At 35.6% G+C, this 18,534-nt stretch overlaps 2 protein-coding genes and 1 non-coding gene across 4 annotated transcripts; 2 read left to right on the plus strand and 1 right to left on the minus strand.

Moving 5' to 3' along the window:
• The first annotated feature begins 1,488 nt into the window (after positions 1 to 1,488).
• On the plus strand, positions 1,489 to 4,391 carry LOC132053048 (large ribosomal subunit protein eL14z). Its single transcript, XM_059444855.1, has 5 exons — positions 1,489 to 1,649; positions 1,719 to 1,820; positions 3,435 to 3,564; positions 3,693 to 3,805; positions 4,139 to 4,391. Exons 1-5 carry the CDS (start codon positions 1,647 to 1,649, stop codon positions 4,190 to 4,192), a joined length of 402 nt encoding a protein of 133 aa, XP_059300838.1. The 5' UTR covers positions 1,489 to 1,646; the 3' UTR covers positions 4,193 to 4,391.
• Positions 2,272 to 2,353, plus strand: LOC132055029 (small nucleolar RNA SNORD34). Its single transcript, XR_009414493.1, has one exon. It is a non-coding gene; the product is annotated as a small nucleolar RNA SNORD34 (small nucleolar RNA).
• Positions 4,392 to 6,165: 1,774 nt separating the features above from the next.
• LOC132053049 (casein kinase 1-like protein 11) lies at positions 6,166 to 14,260 on the minus strand. 2 transcript variants are annotated; one of them, XM_059444856.1, is made up of 14 exons: positions 13,147 to 14,254; positions 13,023 to 13,063; positions 11,547 to 11,616; positions 10,450 to 10,598; positions 10,257 to 10,352; positions 9,617 to 9,687; positions 9,146 to 9,207; positions 8,981 to 9,044; positions 8,785 to 8,869; positions 8,384 to 8,510; positions 8,164 to 8,237; positions 8,007 to 8,070; positions 7,514 to 7,647; positions 6,166 to 6,756 (listed from the first exon to the last, which is right to left on the minus strand). In XM_059444856.1, exons 1-14 carry the CDS (start codon positions 13,220 to 13,222, stop codon positions 6,490 to 6,492), a joined length of 1,380 nt encoding a protein of 459 aa, XP_059300839.1. In that variant the 5' UTR covers positions 13,223 to 14,254; the 3' UTR covers positions 6,166 to 6,489. The 2 variants fall into 2 exon arrangements, with proteins under 2 accessions (XP_059300839.1, XP_059300840.1); XM_059444857.1 differs by having other exon boundaries at positions 6,670 to 6,808; positions 13,147 to 14,260.
• Between the last annotated feature and the right edge of the window lie 4,274 nt (positions 14,261 to 18,534).

Raw genomic sequence — 18,534 nt, forward strand, 5'->3', positions numbered from 1 at the left:
CACTATCACTAATAGTGAAAATGTTTCTATGATGTATGTTCCATCTTAAACTATAAATAAAAGTTATCGTTTGAACAAAAAAAAAAAAAAAAAAGACATGTCTTTTTCAACTTTTTAATGTTTTACTGATAAGTCTCATGACTGTTAGTCATAAACCGAAAAATCGAACTAAATCGAACCAAACCGGTGGTTATTATTTTATTTGGTTTGGTTATGGTTTTAGACATTTAAAAACCGACTAAATTAATTTGATTATGGGTTTAATCAATAACCGACCCAAACCGAACCACGAACACTCCTAATGTGAATTATGAGTAGAATAGCATGGGCAATTGGGTCTAATAGCATGGGCAATTGGGTCATTTCAGATATCTTGCCCTCTTATAATTTGAATAAAAGAAAATGGTCCCTTCAAATCTCTTACTCCCTCTTTTCAATTTATGTGAATCTTTTCGGATTACGAGGGTCAAACTTTATAACTTTAACCGTAAATTTTAACGTAGATTTTGCAAGTTTGTAAAAATAAAATTTATATATTTAGAAACTACAAAAGAAGCACTACTATAGATCATGATAATTTATAATTCAAATAATTTAGAAAAATTGTAAGGAAAACGTGGTCGGAGAACCACCTCGTAGACTCCTCAAATAGTAATAGGTTCATATAAATTGAAATAGAGAAGTATGTGTTTTTTTTCTTTTTTTTTTCCAAATGTGTAAAGAATGAAGATCTATTTTCATAAAACAAAAAAAAAAAATTATGTAGGGCTACAAAACCAATCCTCCTGGAAATAGTTGGTATTAGTAATAGAGGGTTTGATATCAATTTTGGAGTATTAGGACCAATGTCGATCTATTTTGAAGCAAAAAATATTTGATAAAATTTATGTGCAAGACTATGTGACCCCATTAGGACATGTGAATAATTTGTTTCAATTTTACGGTACAATTTGTACTAAAAATCCTAGCGGTCACCAAAACTTGTAGTAAGATAAACTTTTACCCTTTCACCATGATCCGCTATGACTTGTGAACCATTTGTCCAAAATCACGACACAATTTATACTAAAATCATGGTGATCACGTGACTCGAGGCAAAGCAAGTCTTTACTTTACATCAGAATCATCAGATGATTCGCTAGGATATTGAACAATTTGTCTCAAAATAACGACACAATTTATACTAAAATTTTGGTGATTTGTCATCACTTGCAAGTTTTTGTCGATCCATTTAAATTCGTCAACATTTTGCTGCCATGGGATTGAAATTATCCCACGTTTGATTGGTGGAATAACTCCTTTGTAGCTCATCCAATCCCATCTTATATGAAATAACTCATCCTCCCACCAACCGACCCCTCAAAGTTATCGAGGCACAACCTATTTTTGCTGAACTTCCAAAAAAAAAGGATCAAAAGTTAAATAGCAGGGCAAAATTATCCTGTTTGTGCAAACTCCCAATCCCAAACCATAGTATTAGCACATAGTGGGCCTAAGCCCATACAAAACTAAAGCTGCAAGTCCAGATCCAGAGAGAAAAACCTTACACTATATGATCTGCTCTCAAACCCTAATACTCACTCGACATATCATATCACACCTAGTCGCCCGCCACTCCTTGTAGCTGCTCCCTCAGATCGCCGAAAATGGTAAGTCTTTCACACATTTCTATGCTCTGAGATTTTATGTTGAGATTTGAATAAAATTGTTTTATGCAGCCGTTCAAGAGGTTTGTAGAGATAGGAAGAGTCGCCCTTGTTAATTATGGAAAGGATTACGGAAAGCTTGTTGTTATCGTCGATGTCATTGACCAAAATAGGGTACGTATTAGCGTTTCTTTGCAATAGCTATTACTACGCTCAGTTCATGCTAGTTAAGTTAAGTAGCTATGGACGGATTTATGAATGTTTACTGTTTATGTGGCTCCTCCGATAATTTTATATTTCGTTAAATTTTTTGGTTTCAATGCTACTCTGTTGATAAGTTACTTTTCTGATTAATCAAATTTAATATGTTGAATGTCGTGTTACTTTGTTAAAACACTTGTATGTTAAATGAAGGTCTCCGTTTCAATTTATGTGAACCTATTTGACTGGGCGCATAGTTTAAGAAACAAGAGAAGACTTTTATTCACATATACTTTGTGTGGCTATAAATCATTGCTATAGAAAGTGATCATTCTTTTCGGCACGGAAATAGGTTCACATAAATTGAAACGGAGGGAATATGTATATAAAAAATTATTTTTGCTGAGCTTATGAGGGATGTGTGTAAGGCCCATGATGGAACATGATTACATGCCTACATTGTCTGATCATATAAGTTTGATTGAGCAACATGATCTGAGGCCTTGTTGTAAGGATTGGTCAATAATAGTTTTCATATATTTATGATGGTGAAGTTTTAAATTAGGAACTACAAAAAGCATTTGGAGTTGTTGATTACTTGGCTTATTTGAAAAGCTGTTTATGCACTGTCTCATTTTATTGGTTTTTTAGTCAGCTGGTATTTTTGTTGATGGATTTTGTTGTTTGGTCATGGATTCCATGGGTTAATCCTCCTTTATGCTGTATAGTTTGTCCAACTCCACACAGTTTGTTCCTTTTTGTTGTTCTGTTTCTCTCATCATGTGTGCATAGTTCTTCATGTACTGATTTTTCATGCCGAGTCTACAGAAGGCAATAAATTAGAGTCTCTGGTGCGCTTTGTCAATAGTGTATTCAGCGCTGTACGTTGCCAAGAATGAAATGGGGCGGAGATTCTGGCACAAGGACCATCTGCATTCTGCAAGTGTCGTTGTGCATTCAGATGCCTCTACATTATTGAGTACTTCATTGAACTTAGGTCAAAAAAGTACCTAATAATCCTTTTTCCTTATTATGGCTATATATAGCATCAAAATATCAAACAAAAAACGCCTTTTTATATTAATATTTTGGCAAGGTTTCTCACAGGTCAAATTGGGCTTTGTATAAGCACAACTTTTAGATAGGTTGTTCTACAAAAGGCAATAAATTAGAGTCTCTGGTACACTTTGTTAATAGTGTGTACAGCGCTGTACGTTGCCAAGAATGAAACGGGGTGGAGATTCTGGCACAAGGATTATCTGCATTCTGCAAGTGTCCTTGTGCATTCAGATGCCTCTACATTTTTTAATTCTTCATCAAACTCAGTCTATAAGAGAAGTATATAATATTTCTCCATATTAGCGCTATGTATAGTATATCAAACAAAAAACGTCTTTTTATAAATGGGCAGGTCATGTTTTCATGGGCTAATTTTGCTACCCCTAGTAAATGATTTCATAGTTTACTTTAGTTTAAGCTAGAATTGGCTAGTTGTTTAATTGACTGTTAAATTACTTGTAGCAGTTGGAGGAATATAATTTGAATTGTTGTAAATTGTAATATCTATCGATCTCTCTCAATTGATAGGCTCTTGTTGATGCTCCAGACATGGTGAGGAGCCAGATGAACTTTAAGAGACTTTCACTCACAGATATCAAAATCGACATTAGTAGAATTCCAAAGAAGAAGACCCTCATTGCTGCTATGGAGGCTGCTGGTGAGTATAGTGCTTATTATATTTTCTTTTCCTTCTAGAAGATGTAGATTAGTAACTACTTTAGCAGTTCACTGTGTATTCTACTTGGTTGAATGTTTTATGAACTCATTTGATTTGTGCTCTTCCAGACGTGAAGGGCAAATGGGAGAGCAGTTCCTGGGGAAGAAAGTTGATAGTTCAGAAGAGGAGGGCCTCACTTAATGACTTTGACAGGTTCAAGCTTATGCTGGCAAAGATAAAGGTGGGATTATGTTTGATATTTAACCTAGCTTCATTTTTTGATGGACTGATTCAACCTACCCCATCCCTGAACACTCTTGGTCACGCTTAGAGCAAAGAGATATTGTTCATCTGAAAAACTGGAAAAGGATTTTTTGTTAGATTGAAAAGACAATGTTAAATGCCATTCTTGCGCTGTAATTTGTTATATGGACCTGTTTTCCCTTCCAAATTAGTCTTTACCTGCATTAAGTGATGGTGACCTGAAAATATAGTTGGTTCGGATGTAGTCAAAATTGAGATTTCTGTGGTATGTCTTCCATCACAAACTGATACAATTATATTGATTTTGCAGAGAGCTGGAGTTGTGAGACAGGAGCTTGCAAAGCTTAAGAAAGAGGCTGCTTGAGAACTCGTTGATTAGTGAAATTGGAATATTAGATTTTTGGAAGTTGTACTTGTTACCTTTGAGATTTTGTTGCACTAAGGGAAGCAAAGCATATTTTGGTTTTTACTTGAACGTCTTTCAATAGTTTTTCTCATCTATGATGAACGATCTCTGCCAAGGATTCCCTTCTCTGTCATTTAATGTAATAGCTTTAATATCTTTTTGTTGCGTGCAAGGAATTAACTCGATGACTCCCTCAGATGTTAAATTGGCAAACGTGATGTATTTGTTTAAGTGGGAGAGCTATAGGGGATTATTGAGTTTTGAAGGCTGTGGTAGGCCCAAAGGACCTCTGGTCATCGGTTTTTTCAAACCTAGAGAAAAAGGGATCAGCCCTGGTCATTCTTTATTGTTCGGTTCAGTCGGTAAATCATTTCAAGTAATATGTAGCTCAGTGGAGAGAAATGGTGCAACAAAGAAAGGGCATTGCAGGAAGTAGGTTTAGGCCTCATTTGTTTGCAATTATTGGAGGTTTGAATCTGAATGGTTTAGAACTTGCAAATATTAAGTGTATTTGTTTACACAAAGATCTAAGCACTTATCGTGGTCCGACTGCCTTAATCATTAAAGATCTTGAATGTTTCCTTAATATCACAGATCTTGAATGATCATTTAATTTTTTGTATTAAATTTTTTACCACCAGTTTTGACCCTAACCCCACCCTTACCACCCACTCTCCACTCCAACCCCACCCCCACCTCAACCCCACCCCACCACCCAACCACCCTCGACTCCAACCCCACCCCACCCCACCCCTCCACCTTAACCACACCCAATCCCACCCCACACCACCCATCCACTCCCCACCACCCTCCCTACCACCAACCCACCCCCACTCCTTACCTTCCACCACCAACCCTACCCCCACTACCTCCCACTCCATACCACTCACCCCAACCATCCACCCCCACTCACCACCCACCACGACTACAAAACATTTTCACTATTACTAGTGAACATAAGTGTTTCATTTTTTTATTAAATAACATTTTATTTTGTTAAATTTGTATTTATTTTCTAATATTTAGTTACTTTTTAATTTGAATTTTATATTTATTATATTTGAATAAATATATTATGCATATTCAGACGTTGAAAAACAAACAATCTTAATCATCGAGTGTTGTACATTGTAGACAACATCTTAATCATTCGACAAGCAAGATTCGCATTCAAACGTCTTAATTTTAATGAAAACAAATGAGGCCTTAGTCATATGAGGTGGATATATGTAGTCAGTTCCTCTCAAGAAAAGGCGTAGCCAAGGCAATGCAAATAAGAAAGATCATATCGAAACATGGTGTCTATCATTAGTAGAAGAGCCACTCAAGAAAAAGGAGGAAAATAAAGCAGAAAATTCCATTAACACGAGGCGTGCGTATTTCTCTCAGAATAGGATGACCGGATATTCATATTTAGTGATTGTGTCTTGCATGATAGAATTTCAAAGATTGATGAACTTGAGAATAGATTCGTTGAAACCAATATTTAGTAGTAATAATTTAAACTTCAAAAATTCCCTTTTACCCTTAATGAAATGGTTTATTGTCATAAAAGTTCTATGATTTATTTTAGACCACAAATTTCATACGTCTTGCTTTTTCTCTTAAATTTTGTGCCCAATCAAATACAGTGCACAATTACCCAAGTTCGCCCATGGTGCATCCAAAAGACGTAGGAAAATATAATACGTTTATACTGTCCTTTTAGTTTGATCTCTTATACTTAAGCTTATACAATTCCTTAAAAGGGGAAGCCTCCTATGCACGGTCACCAGATGACCAATATTCTTCACTTTGGTGCGAGCCAGGGCGACTGCAAAACCTTGCAGGCTCAGTTTCACAAGTCAGTATTAATCATTCACAAAACCAGTACTAGAGCAGAATCCCACTATCAAATATTCTTGAGGCAGAGTTAAGAAGAAGCACTTAGATCCCGTAAAAGAATTCCTTCACTAGGCATTCCATTAAGGCATAAGGTAAAAGCTACATTAATTCGTACAACAATAATAGTTATTTAAGCTATTCGTTCCATACATATATAAAACTCTCGCACTTTACTCAACATTTCTTTGGATGAGTCTAAATGCACTATGGTGGCCAGAAACTCTAATTGAAAAAAAAAAAAAAAAAAAACTGGATAAGCTTCAATTGCACATAGAAGGTACAACATTACCAATTTACAGCACTAGCGACATCCTTAAATAGGAATCAATGTTCAAACAATCAGGAAATTCTCTCTTTACAAGTGCATTATCTTACTTCCTGATTGAAAGAAATTCAAAGCTTCGAAGAGGGTTATCATGGTTACCCTTTGTGACTGAAGCTCGGGAGAATGATGATGGTTTTGTTTCATATCCCTGCTGAATTCTTTGTGTAGTAGATAGACGGCCCGTGCATGACACTAATCTGCTTGAGCGACTATCAGTGAGTTCAGCAGAAGATGTCGGTCTGCTGCTTGAAATGACAGCCCTTCTAGAAGAACTGCCATTTCTCGAGGTACGCCCTCTTTCTGAATCACCTTGCTGCAAATTAGAGTATAAGCTTTTACCACTTTAGCATGCAACAGCTTTTTACCTAGTAGCTCAATGCGACAATTCAAAATTTTCCATCACATAACATACAGAAATATATCTTTAATTCAGAGTTTAGCACCACATAAAATATAGAAGTATAGCTAAACAGTACATAATTCTTCTGCCACTTCTAGTTAATATACGAGTAGAATAAACTAGGGGTGCCAGGCGGGTTGAGCTTAATTTTGGCGGGTCAAAATGGACTGAGTTAATAAATGAGAGGGTCAATAAGTTACTTGGGCTAAAATGGGCTAAAGAGCGGGCCATAACCCAACCTGCCAATTCTTACTGAGATTTAATTTCTTTGTTCGTTGTTTTATAATTTTTTACGTATCTACTAAATTTTTTTTTTCTTTATTATGGCTATATATAACATATCAAACAAACAAAAGTCTCTGAAAATATTTTGACAAGGTTTCTATGGGTGAATTTTGGCTACATATCAGCCGAGTTTTTACATTTTGGCTAAAACGGGTTGAGCTAATAAGTGGGCGGGTTGGGCAAGTTATTGTTTTATGGGCTAGTTTTGCCACCCCTAGTACTATAAACTGTAGATTAACTAAAGATTATAGTTAATCAATAGCTATACTTATTGATTAACTAAATATAGTTATTGATCAACTATAATTTTGCCACCCCAAGCTTATTCAAAGGTTGTTTTTATTTTTTTATTTTATTTTTTTTGGAAAAAAGGAGGGATCAATACCACATCTTTGGATGAAGGCATATCCTCTGAAGTCCTATGTCTGGAGTGTTCCCCATGCCTACCAGCTGCAGAAGTATTCCTTCTGGAAAATGCTTCAACAGCACCAGAAAATCTGTCCCGAATATCTTGCCCCACTGGATTAAAGAATTAACACATAAGCGTCAACTAGTGATAATCGTCAAAAGCTGCAATTTCACTAATAAGCAAACAAAGGCAGATGCTGGCCCATAAATTCACCTACCACATCTGGAAATTAAAAGTCAAGAGCGGATACTCATAATTCAAGTATTTAAAGGCACACATTTTATAAATTATCTAATACTCAAAACAAAACCCATAGATAGAACATAGTTTTGACAAGTCTTGCTTGAAGAAATTACTAAATGCCAAAAGAAACAAATCACCTTAGCTGAAAATCTCTAAAACGAAGCTACTAAAAATAGACATCATGCCTTATTTGAGAATATCTACAACTTCAGTTAAACAATAATACCTGACGCCCTTCCAGGCCTTTCAGCAGATGGCCCAGCATTTAGTCCGGCATTCCCACTAGGATTCTGGAAGAAATACAATGCATACACTATTGTTGATAAGAAAGATTAAGTGACAATTTTCAATGATAACATCCAAAAAAAAAATCAAATACTAACTCGTCCTCTAGAACTGGGACCGATCTGAGGATACTTCAAAATTGTCCAATCAAATACATAGTCAAATTGATAACCTGTACCAATGGAAAATTATGGTTCAAAGCCTGCAACATAGTTATAGACTAAAAACGGCCTAGTAAAGAACTGTGATAAATTTTGGACCGAAAAAATAAGTCTTTGAAGTTCCAGTGTTAAATAAAAGGACAAAAGGAGAAATTACCTTCACGAATAAACAAGTCTCTGAAAAGCCTCTTCAAATACGAATAGTCAGGTTTATCTTCAAATCTTAATGACCGACAATAGTGGAAGTATGATATGAACTCGGACGGATATGATTTGCACAGCACCTGTAATGGACACAAGTTGGAGTCTTCTCTCAATTAACTCATCAGAGGCAAGATGGCCTAGGCCATTACATTATCCACAAATAGCTCGGGATAATTAACCAGAATAAATCTATCCATATTTGACACTAACAAGGGTAATGTTTCGTGTTACTATTATTCTTCAACAAAATATTGGGACGAGGAGGCTGCCTTGTCATGACAGATGCATCCATAATTCACAAAACTTAATGTAGGTAACAGATCACCATATGTACTGATATTTAGAAATAAGTACCTCTATTGGTGTTAACATCTTTTTCTCGCTGATTTTATCGTATTTCTGCTTCTTGGTACCAGCTTTCAGTCCCTGCCATGGAAGACTGAGCCAAGAAGAAACCGTCCCAAGTCAGAAAACAAGAAAACCCCAGATTTTACAATAAGAAGAAACAGAACAAAGTCAGAAATATGATTAGAAAAACATAAAGTCCAACCTTCCGCTAAGAAAATACATCAGCACATAACCAAGAGATTCCAAATCATCTCTTCTGCTTTGCTCTGCCATAAGAATGAAAAAGGATAACAATTGATCAGTTATAAATGATATTGAAGCTAACTATGCCCCTAATAGTTCAAGAATGTAAACAAGATACACCTACCAACTCCAAGATGTGTGTTGACACTCGCATACCGAGCAGTTCCTGTCAGATTCTTGTTTTCCCTGCGGAAGAAAACAGAAAGAATACCATATATAGGCAGTCAAGATACGAAAAGAATACCATATATAGGCAGTCAAGATACGAATTTCTCAAAGCTGAGAGGAAAAGATTTAAAGAATGAAATAAGAATTTGACCAGCGCACTTTTTGGATGTACACTTTCCTTGCATTATCTTAATGCAAGATTTACATTAAAGAAATACCACACTTACCTACCCAACCCCCCCTCAGCACAGAGTCATTATCTTTTCATCCTTTTTCTTTTACTGTTCTTTCATGAACGACGAATGAAGTCATGAGGAAAGATAAAAAGAAAAAGCTCTTCATTTTCATATTGAAGCAGATAGTCCTTTAATAAAGCTATATATATAAAACGACAGCAAGGACCAGACCAAGTCAAGATTGTTGTTACCTGTATGGTATATGCTTGTGAGTCTGGAGATCCCTATATTTTTTGGCAAGCCCAAAGTCAATTGCGTAAACCTGTCATCAGTATTTAGACACCATTGGATCAGCTACCAACACTTTATTTTCCTTGAAGCTCTTACTTCAACATTGGTATTCGGTAAGCATAAAACATCCAATTACAGACCTAGAGAACCATAACGGTAAATCAAACAGATAAGTATAACCGCTAAAGCTTAAAGAGAAAAGAAACATAAACTTTAACACCAACACCATATCATCCAGCCCTTTGTTAAAATTCTCAAAATACTAACAGAACTACAAGTATCTCAGAACATCAGGCACTCAATTCAAAACAACCAATGATGCAGAACTATTTTATTCATTTTTTTTATACAGTAAAGATAATAATGATCCTCAACTAATAGAGGAAGAAAAGAGCTGCTGGAAAACAGACATCCGCAAGCAGCTACTTGTCCAGAACAATGATGAATACTTACAAGCTCAATTTAATGGTGCCAAAAAGTAAATGTGTTAAAATTAGGACTGAGAAGAATCTATATTTTTCTCCGTCTGCATAGGTAAAGAAGCAAGCCATGACATATACTCCAAGCACTTTCAAACTCTAACAGGGCATGAACACGTACCTGATTTGCCTTGCGACCTAGGCCCATTAAAAAGTTGTCTGGCTTTATGTCACGATGAAGAAATCCTCTGGAGTGCATGTATTCTACTCTATTAATCTAAGAATGGCACAGGACAAGTTATTATCACCTCAAGTACATAGACAAATGTGTGACAAAGTTATTCTCTGAAAAGCAACGGCGTGTGGGTACTTACGAGTTGATCTGCTAGCATTAACACTGTTTTCAAAGTAAACTTCCTGTTGCAATAGTTGAAGAGGTCTTCCAAACTTGGTCCAAGAAGGTCAATGACCATTATATTGTACTCACCCTCAACACCAAACCATTTGAGGTTAGGAATCCCAGCTTCATCAGAATGGCAAAGATAAGGAGATTAATTCACTATTCATAATAGTGCCATTGGCAAATTTACTTGACAAAAACTTCACACAAGCCCATGAAGGCCAAAGACATCATATTTCGTAGTTAAGAATAGATGTTTATAGAATTTTGTATTTTGGTGTAGGGAAAGCATGACAGATGCCTTGTCTCAATACTTTGAGTTTTTGGAATTATTAGGGATGAGATTGTAACAGTTATGCTGTCATCTTTTGGACGTATTTTGCAGTACTTTGTTGCTAGTTCTTTAAATGATAGTGGTTTTCGGACCAGTTTGTGCGAATGTTGATACTCCACCAGGTACTTGCTACCTCCTACCATCACAAATACTGGATAACTATGTCCATCAAGGCTTAGGCAGATGGGAAAAAATCACCTTTTTTTTTTTTTTTTTTTGCATCTACTGGGTTTTGAACCTAAGACCTCATGGTTCTCCTCCCACTTTATTGACCACTACGCCACACTCTAGGGTGCTACTTCCTTGGTACTTCATAAATGAATTTGCCTTACCTTATTAAAAAAAGTTTAAACAAGCCCATAGAATATAAGGTTCTTTTTTCATTAAAACAATAACTTGCCATGTAAAATAAAAGTTGCATAAAAATGAATAGCAAAAACCTCCGAACAAACAACTAGATAAATCCATTTAGTTGAAAATCAAAACAAGAAGGGTTCAGCAAGTGCAAGGTTCTGAAAAGCAGATTATAATAGTGCTTTAGTTTTTTTTAATCAAGATTATAATAGTGCTTTAGTGGCACTCCACTGTTCTCCTCTCTTTGTTTTGCTTTACGGCTTTTTTTTCTTTTTCTTTTGGTTGGTTTTATTAAAATTTATTACCCAAAATCAAAAATCACGTTTGCAAAAAATGTTGAGAAGAGACGATAAGCAATATCGGGAGGTGGAAGTGAGACTTACTTCCTCCTTGGAGTAGCATATAAATTTTCGATTCATAGTGCAGTTGAGGGTGCCTTGTCTTGACAGATTCCTGAAAGTTGAAATAACAAGAGAAAAAACCCTGAGAACGGTCCAATCACGTCAAAAATCAAGAGTCTTTAAACTCATAACGCGCAAGTCATTAAAACAGCAAGCCAGTCTTGCATTCCATAAGCACCAAGATACCAAAAGAATATAGAAGCTCACGGAATGAGAAAACATGGCTGATTTGTAACTCAACTTCACAAACGTTTCATTTTGGTTAAAGCACTTCGAAATAATCAAATAAACAAAGTTGACACCTTTTTCTAACTAGACAGCAGAGATCTACATAGACACAACCACTTGTAGAAAACATAGTTATACAATAAATTAGATGCTACTTTGCAATATCTCGATGGATGTACTAGTTGAGTTGACCCAACTTACAAATGCTTTTATTGGATATACACAGTTGACTATTCAGCCAAAATTTTAATTCTTTATTCCCGTAACATACAGGTGACTAAACACATACTTTGGAAAAACCAAGCAAATTAAATCCAGAAAACTAGTCTTGGTTCCAAGAGTAGTATGATACCAAAATGATATGAACGCTCATGGAACCAGATACATGGCTGCTTTGTAATTCATCTTCACGTTTTATATTCTTTTTTTGATCAACGAGAAATCCATTTAGATCCAACCCTTTGGGCCAACCGCAGCCGTCGAAACTCGGGGACAATGGGCCCGCCACTCTACCCTTTGCTGCATTTTATTTTCTTTTTTGGTGGTAACACTTTGATAAAAGCAGATTTAAGTTGTTGTTTTTTTTTTTTTTAAAACTACATAGTACAGTTCCACTTAGACTAGGAACCTCTTCCGGAAAATGAATCATTACAAGAAGCTAGATGCTACTTCAATATCTTAGATGGACTTTCTTCCTGTGTTCCACCAACTTACAAATGCTTCTATTGGATATATACCTCAAATTTTCAGAATAGATAATCATGCTAAAAAAAGTTTCATCATTTCTTGTTGTTCCTCAGCAGAGTAAACCAAGCAATAGATAGAAAATTCAAAACACAGCAACCATCAGAATGACTATACTGAACAAGAATTACTTGAGATCTCAACAGATTCACTCAACATGATAATGCCCCACAACTCTTGTGATATTAAAAATATGGGCTATATGTCATGATAACAAGAGAACAAAGCACCATAAAAGCAAATGATCTGTATAAGCCATTAGCTGTGTTCAAACTAGTTATCCGTGTAGGATAAGTGTGACATTAGAGAACCCCTAATTTGCCTTAAAAGGTAAGTATTGGACTGAAATGGACTGAATAAAGCGGAATAGACATACAAGATTCACATAGCTGATCTCAACTGATGTAGATCGATTAATGTCACAATAACAATAGAATGCATTAGACATTACACAAGAAAAATGAATGCGATCACGTGAACTCATACCAGCTTAATGGCAACTTCTTCTCCATTCTGTATATTCACACCTGAATCAACAAAGGTTTTGAGCAGGTAAAAACTACTAATAACACAAAGGCCAAAATCGACGAGCAAAATCAATGGAACATACCTAAATAAAGCTCACCAAAAGACCCACTTCCTATCTTCCTTCCTAGCTTAAACTTCCCACCCACAACATGATCCATGGTGATTCAATCACCCTCTTCAAAATTACCAAGAACTAAACTTTTACCGCGATGATCAAACTTTTTAACTCAAATTGTACCTCAGTAAATTTAGAAAAGAGAAAAAGACCCAAAATTTCTATACCCAGGAATGTAACCACCTTCAAGGGTCGAAATCTATGGTTAAACAATACAAATTTCAAAAAAAAAAAAGACCCACAATTCCTAAAAGTTACCAAGACCAGAACTTTTTACAGCGATGATCAACTTTTTTACTCTGATTGTACCTCAGTTAAAAAAAGGGCCCAAATTTTCAATACCCAAACAAGTAACCACCTTTAAGGGTGGAAATCTATGGTTAAAACAATGGAAATTTCAATAAAGAAAAACCCACAACTCCTAAAAATTACCAAGAACAGAACTTTTTACAGAGATGATCAACTTTTTTACTCCAATTGTACCTCAGTAAATTTAGAAAACAGAGAAAAGACCCAAATTTTACCCAGAAAAGTAACCAAAATCTATGGTTAAACAATACAAATTTCAATTAAAAAAAAACCACAATTCCTAAAAAATTATCCACCAACAACACTCTTATTCAGCTACATCCTTCAATAAAATACAAGCCACAGGCAATCTTATTGGAACCCCAATTGACAAGTAAAAATATCGATCCCCCATTGATGAATAATAAAAAAGCAATCAACGTATGATGAACCGATAAAAGTAGAAACAAAAACCGCGTATATAATAAACTTTCGGTTTATTTTGACAGAGGAAACAAAAAAGAAGGGGGTAAAAAGGAATGAGAAGAAAGAAAAAAGGGGGCTTTTGAGAAAAAGAAAGCAAAATGATTATTGATGCTTCTGTGTGCTGTGGAAAAGCAAGGAGCGCTATGAAGAGAGAGAAAGTTTTAGAGAGAGAAAGGGGATTATTGAATGAATATACTCTGTCTACGTGTGGGTGGGGATTTGGTGAAAAGGACGAAATGCAGGTTGCATATGATTTTCTTTTGTTGTAAACTTTTTCTTGTCTATGGGTGTGTTCGGTGGAAAGGTAAATGTTCGTACCAAAAATATTTTTTAATAGTAACAACATTATAAAAGTGCGGAAAAAAAAGAAAAAAAAAAAAGTTTGTACTCAATCAATTATATGTAACAACATATTCAGTGTAATTTTATAAATGGAATTGGAGAGAATGATGTGTAAGCAATCTTAATCCAATTTTGTGAAGGTGGGAAGATTGTTTACCAATGTATTCTTGGGTCAAATAATACATAACAAACTCAAGTATGGAAAGAAAATATAGTAGTGAAAAAGTTATGCTGAAAATAACGGAGAAGAGAACGGTAATAAAGAATAAATAATACGATAACAGAAGCAAAGGAAGAGAACAAGTAATAATAAAATCGATAAGGTAAACTAGACAACGCTCGAATACTTACTAACCTTCTACTATAATCTTCGATCTCTATATCCTCCTATATAAGATCATGTCCTCGGTAAGCTGCAAGTGTGTCATTTCATGTCTAGTCACTTCTTCTCAAAACTCATTCGGCCTACCTCTACCTCTCTGCATACTCACCACAGCCAACCTCCCACGCCCAGTTCCTCAATTGGCCATCTGTGCATCTCATCTTCACATTCACATAATTGAACCATCTCAGCCTCGCCTCCCGCATTTTGTCCACCATAGAGGCCACTCCCACCTTGTCCCGAGTATCTTCGTTCCTATTATAATCTCTCCTAATATGCCATCCGTTCACCTTTACATCCTCATTTTCGCTATTTTCATCTTCAGAACGTGTGAGTTCTTGATCGGCAACACTCCGCCTTATACAAGATAAATGGTCTGACAATTGCTTTATAAAACTTACCTTAAGTCTTTGTGACACATTCTTATCACTTAAGACACCGGATGCCTGCCTTCATTTTATCCACTCCACACCAACACCATGTGTAACACCATCCTCAATCTCCCAATTTGCTTGAATTATTGACCCAAGATACCTGACTTGTGTATCAACGCTCACATAGAAATTATACTATATATTTATTGAAACTAATACATATAATTACAGTTTATTGAGGTTTTTGTCACCTCCTAAATTCCCGATCCATGTCTTTTTCCAAAAGCTAAAGAAAAGAAAAGGAAAAAGTCAAGCGACGGCTAATGTTGTGTGCCGCCGAACTCCCGTCTTAGCTGTAAGGATAAAACTTTTCTTCTCATCTTCTCCAAACGTGCAAACTACTGATCCACTTCACGCTCTATTCATCTCATCATTTTCCATTTTTCTTGCATTTTAATCCTCTCCTTTTCATATTTCTTAGTACAATTTTGTCTTCTAACAGTTAAAGTTCTTTAAAATAGGACTTTTTTAATTATTTTGTGGAGTTGGTCATACAACTTTGTAAGTCGTAACAAGTCCCTCTTTTAAAACTGTAATCTTGATATGGTGGGATGTATATCTTTAACCAGAAAATTACAGTTTGAGTCCTTGAAATGGAGAAATATCTGGTAGGGAACGCTTTTCATTTAAATATACTTTACCTGATATAAATTTGAATTAGTCAGATTAGTGAATTTTAAATACCAGATGAATAAAATAACTAATGCTCTTTCAGTTCTAATGCTCTAATTTTATATTGATTGTCGTTTCAACTACCTAGTTTCGGTCCCTTCCACCGTAACGTATTCGGGTTGGAGCCCCTTCGAAAATAAAAATTCTATTGGGAGCGTCACCCCCATAAATGGGCCCTGCGCGATCCGTATTTAATCAGCCCAACGGATGCCGAACAACAACAACAGAAAAAGAAAAAAGAAAAAAAGAAAAAAACTACCTAGTCAGCTGGTCCTATATGTGAAATGTGCATTCACGTTAGAAATTTAAGCGGCTTAAAAAGGGAATGACTTATTTATTTTCCGGTACTTACTGTTGGAGAATAAATTCCAGATTTAAAGTCCTTACGGTGGTTATATTGGGACCCCAACAACAACAAGCTGGAATTTTTAAAAATGGAGACAAGAACAGGAGGAATTAGGAAAACGTGGAAAGGACAACTGACCAACCATTTTTATTGATATACATTGATTCACTATTACAATACATGAAGGACCCCTACTGCTAGCATCCACGGTGGCACACCTTCATTAAATGATTTGGATAAAGCTTTGGAAATGTTGGACAAGGTTGATGAGATTCAATGCGAGATAGAGAATGTACTTATCGAAAAGAAAAGCCCAAAAGGAGCCCAAGAATTAGACAAGAAGTGGGCTAAGTGCTATACACATATTTCGTGTGATCTAAGTCAAATCCAAGCGGAGAAAGATTGGAGCCCAGATGGAGCTCAAGGAAGAAGCTGAAAATGTTCAAAATAAAGCTGAAATTTCAGGGGTCATTTGCACTTTTGTTCTTAATTACTTTGTGCTGGTCTTTAATTTTTGCTCCTCAAGATAAATATTTTTTTCATGGGCCACATTTGTATATTTTTACAACATAATATCCCACAAGTTATGCTGGATCTCTTAAAAAACTTATTTTGCGCTAGATATAAATTCGATTTTGATGGACAAAAGTTAAAGACATTCCATTTGAAGTGCAAAAATGACCAGCCCATTTGAAGGAAAACGTACAATTTCTTCAAATTTCAGCCTAATGCCTGGGCTGAGAATCAAGATCAAAAGGGCTGCAATTCATGCCCATTGTGGGCTCGAAATACCAGCACAAAATAGAGTTTTGGTGTCTAAGTTTTGACACTTCTTTCTCTTTTTTGTTATCTAGTTTTGGAAAAAAGTGTGACATTAATTTTACTTATTTCTCTAGTTGACAGTCTTTTAGTTAGGTTTTTACTATTTATTTTTTTGCATAAAGTAGGATCAGAATCTCATGCTATTTGGGATAGGTTTTCCTATATATAAGAGTGAATTTAGTTCGTTTATTTCAAGAACATTATGGTTATTTGAGAGTTACTCTTATTTAGGTAAGATTAATTCTTGGTTCTTATTCATAAATTAAACAGGGTAATTAATCTTATATTAATTATTATCTCTAATTTCATCGAAATAGGGGTCTGTCACATTTTGATCTAAGTTCTTGAATTGACTCTACTAGTATCATAATTAGTTTTAATTCGTTAATTTTTTGAATACTAAGATCAATTTGGGCTCATAGCACTTAATTTTGAAATTTAGGGATTTTATTCATCTTTAAATTCTCGTCTTTAATCTCTATATTTTTGCTTCCGCATTATTTTCTTGTTCATTGTTCAAGTAACCCGATTCTTATCACCTACCTTTATCACCTACCTTTTTGTTACAACTTGCATTATGATGACTAAAAGGAAATGCTTTCGAGTTGGATTTTATTTTTAACCTCAGCTTACTGTGATTCTCATCCTTTAAACAAGCTGAGTTTGGCATTAATGTACGAAGTTCATGCAAGTGGATATTTTCTTATCACAAAAAGACAATTCGATCGTTCAGTTTTTGTTTTAAAACTTTTACGAGTGCTACACGATGCTACAAAGACGTACATGCATTACAATAAATTTTATACCATTTCTGTCAGAGAAACTCGACATGGACAATGAGAATTTATGAAATCAGACTTCAACTACTTATATTGAAATATAGTTGTATATTGTTCGTTACAGAAAGTCTCTCAGATCTCTGTATACGGTGTAAACTAGGGCAAAATATTTGTATCCACGATGAAAGATTGGAGCAAGATAGGAGAGTTGGCTTCAAGATGTAACGTTGGTTCGGGTTCGACCAGTCGGATAGAATAAAGCCGGAATGATCATAAACCGGAGGGACGCTAGTTGGCACGAACGCCAGAAATTCGACCTGTAACAGGTTTCTCGCGGCCCGTTGCGCCGTTCGTCACGCTATCAGCCGTTGAGGCGCCCGAGATCTTCGGGATCGTTATCTCCTTAACAGATTTAGTTACCATGTATAGCTCTAACTCTTGTACTATAAATACAGAGGTGGAGCCCCTCATTAGGGGGGCAGATTCTCGTTTTTACACACATATTTCACACTCTTAGATCCGAAACCACAAAAGCTATTCAAATTCTCTTAAGATTGGCTCGGGTTCGAGACAAAAAGGCTCCAAACCGGACCAATTAGCTGTGTTCCTCAATTATCAATCAAGGCTATCTTTTCTTGCTCTTTACGAATCTTTGCTTGTTATTGCTTATTTCATTGCTTTATCAACATATCACATCACGTATCCTTTAACCGCATATAAATTCAATTGTTACCTTTTTAAGGGGTAAAAAATCTCAATCAATGCTTCAAGTAATTCCTATTACCGACAGTTTTCAGTGAAGGA

This window comes from Lycium ferocissimum, chromosome 4 (genome assembly GCF_029784015.1).
Source record: "Lycium ferocissimum isolate CSIRO_LF1 chromosome 4, AGI_CSIRO_Lferr_CH_V1, whole genome shotgun sequence".
Lineage (NCBI taxonomy): Eukaryota > Viridiplantae > Streptophyta > Magnoliopsida > Solanales > Solanaceae > Lycium > Lycium ferocissimum.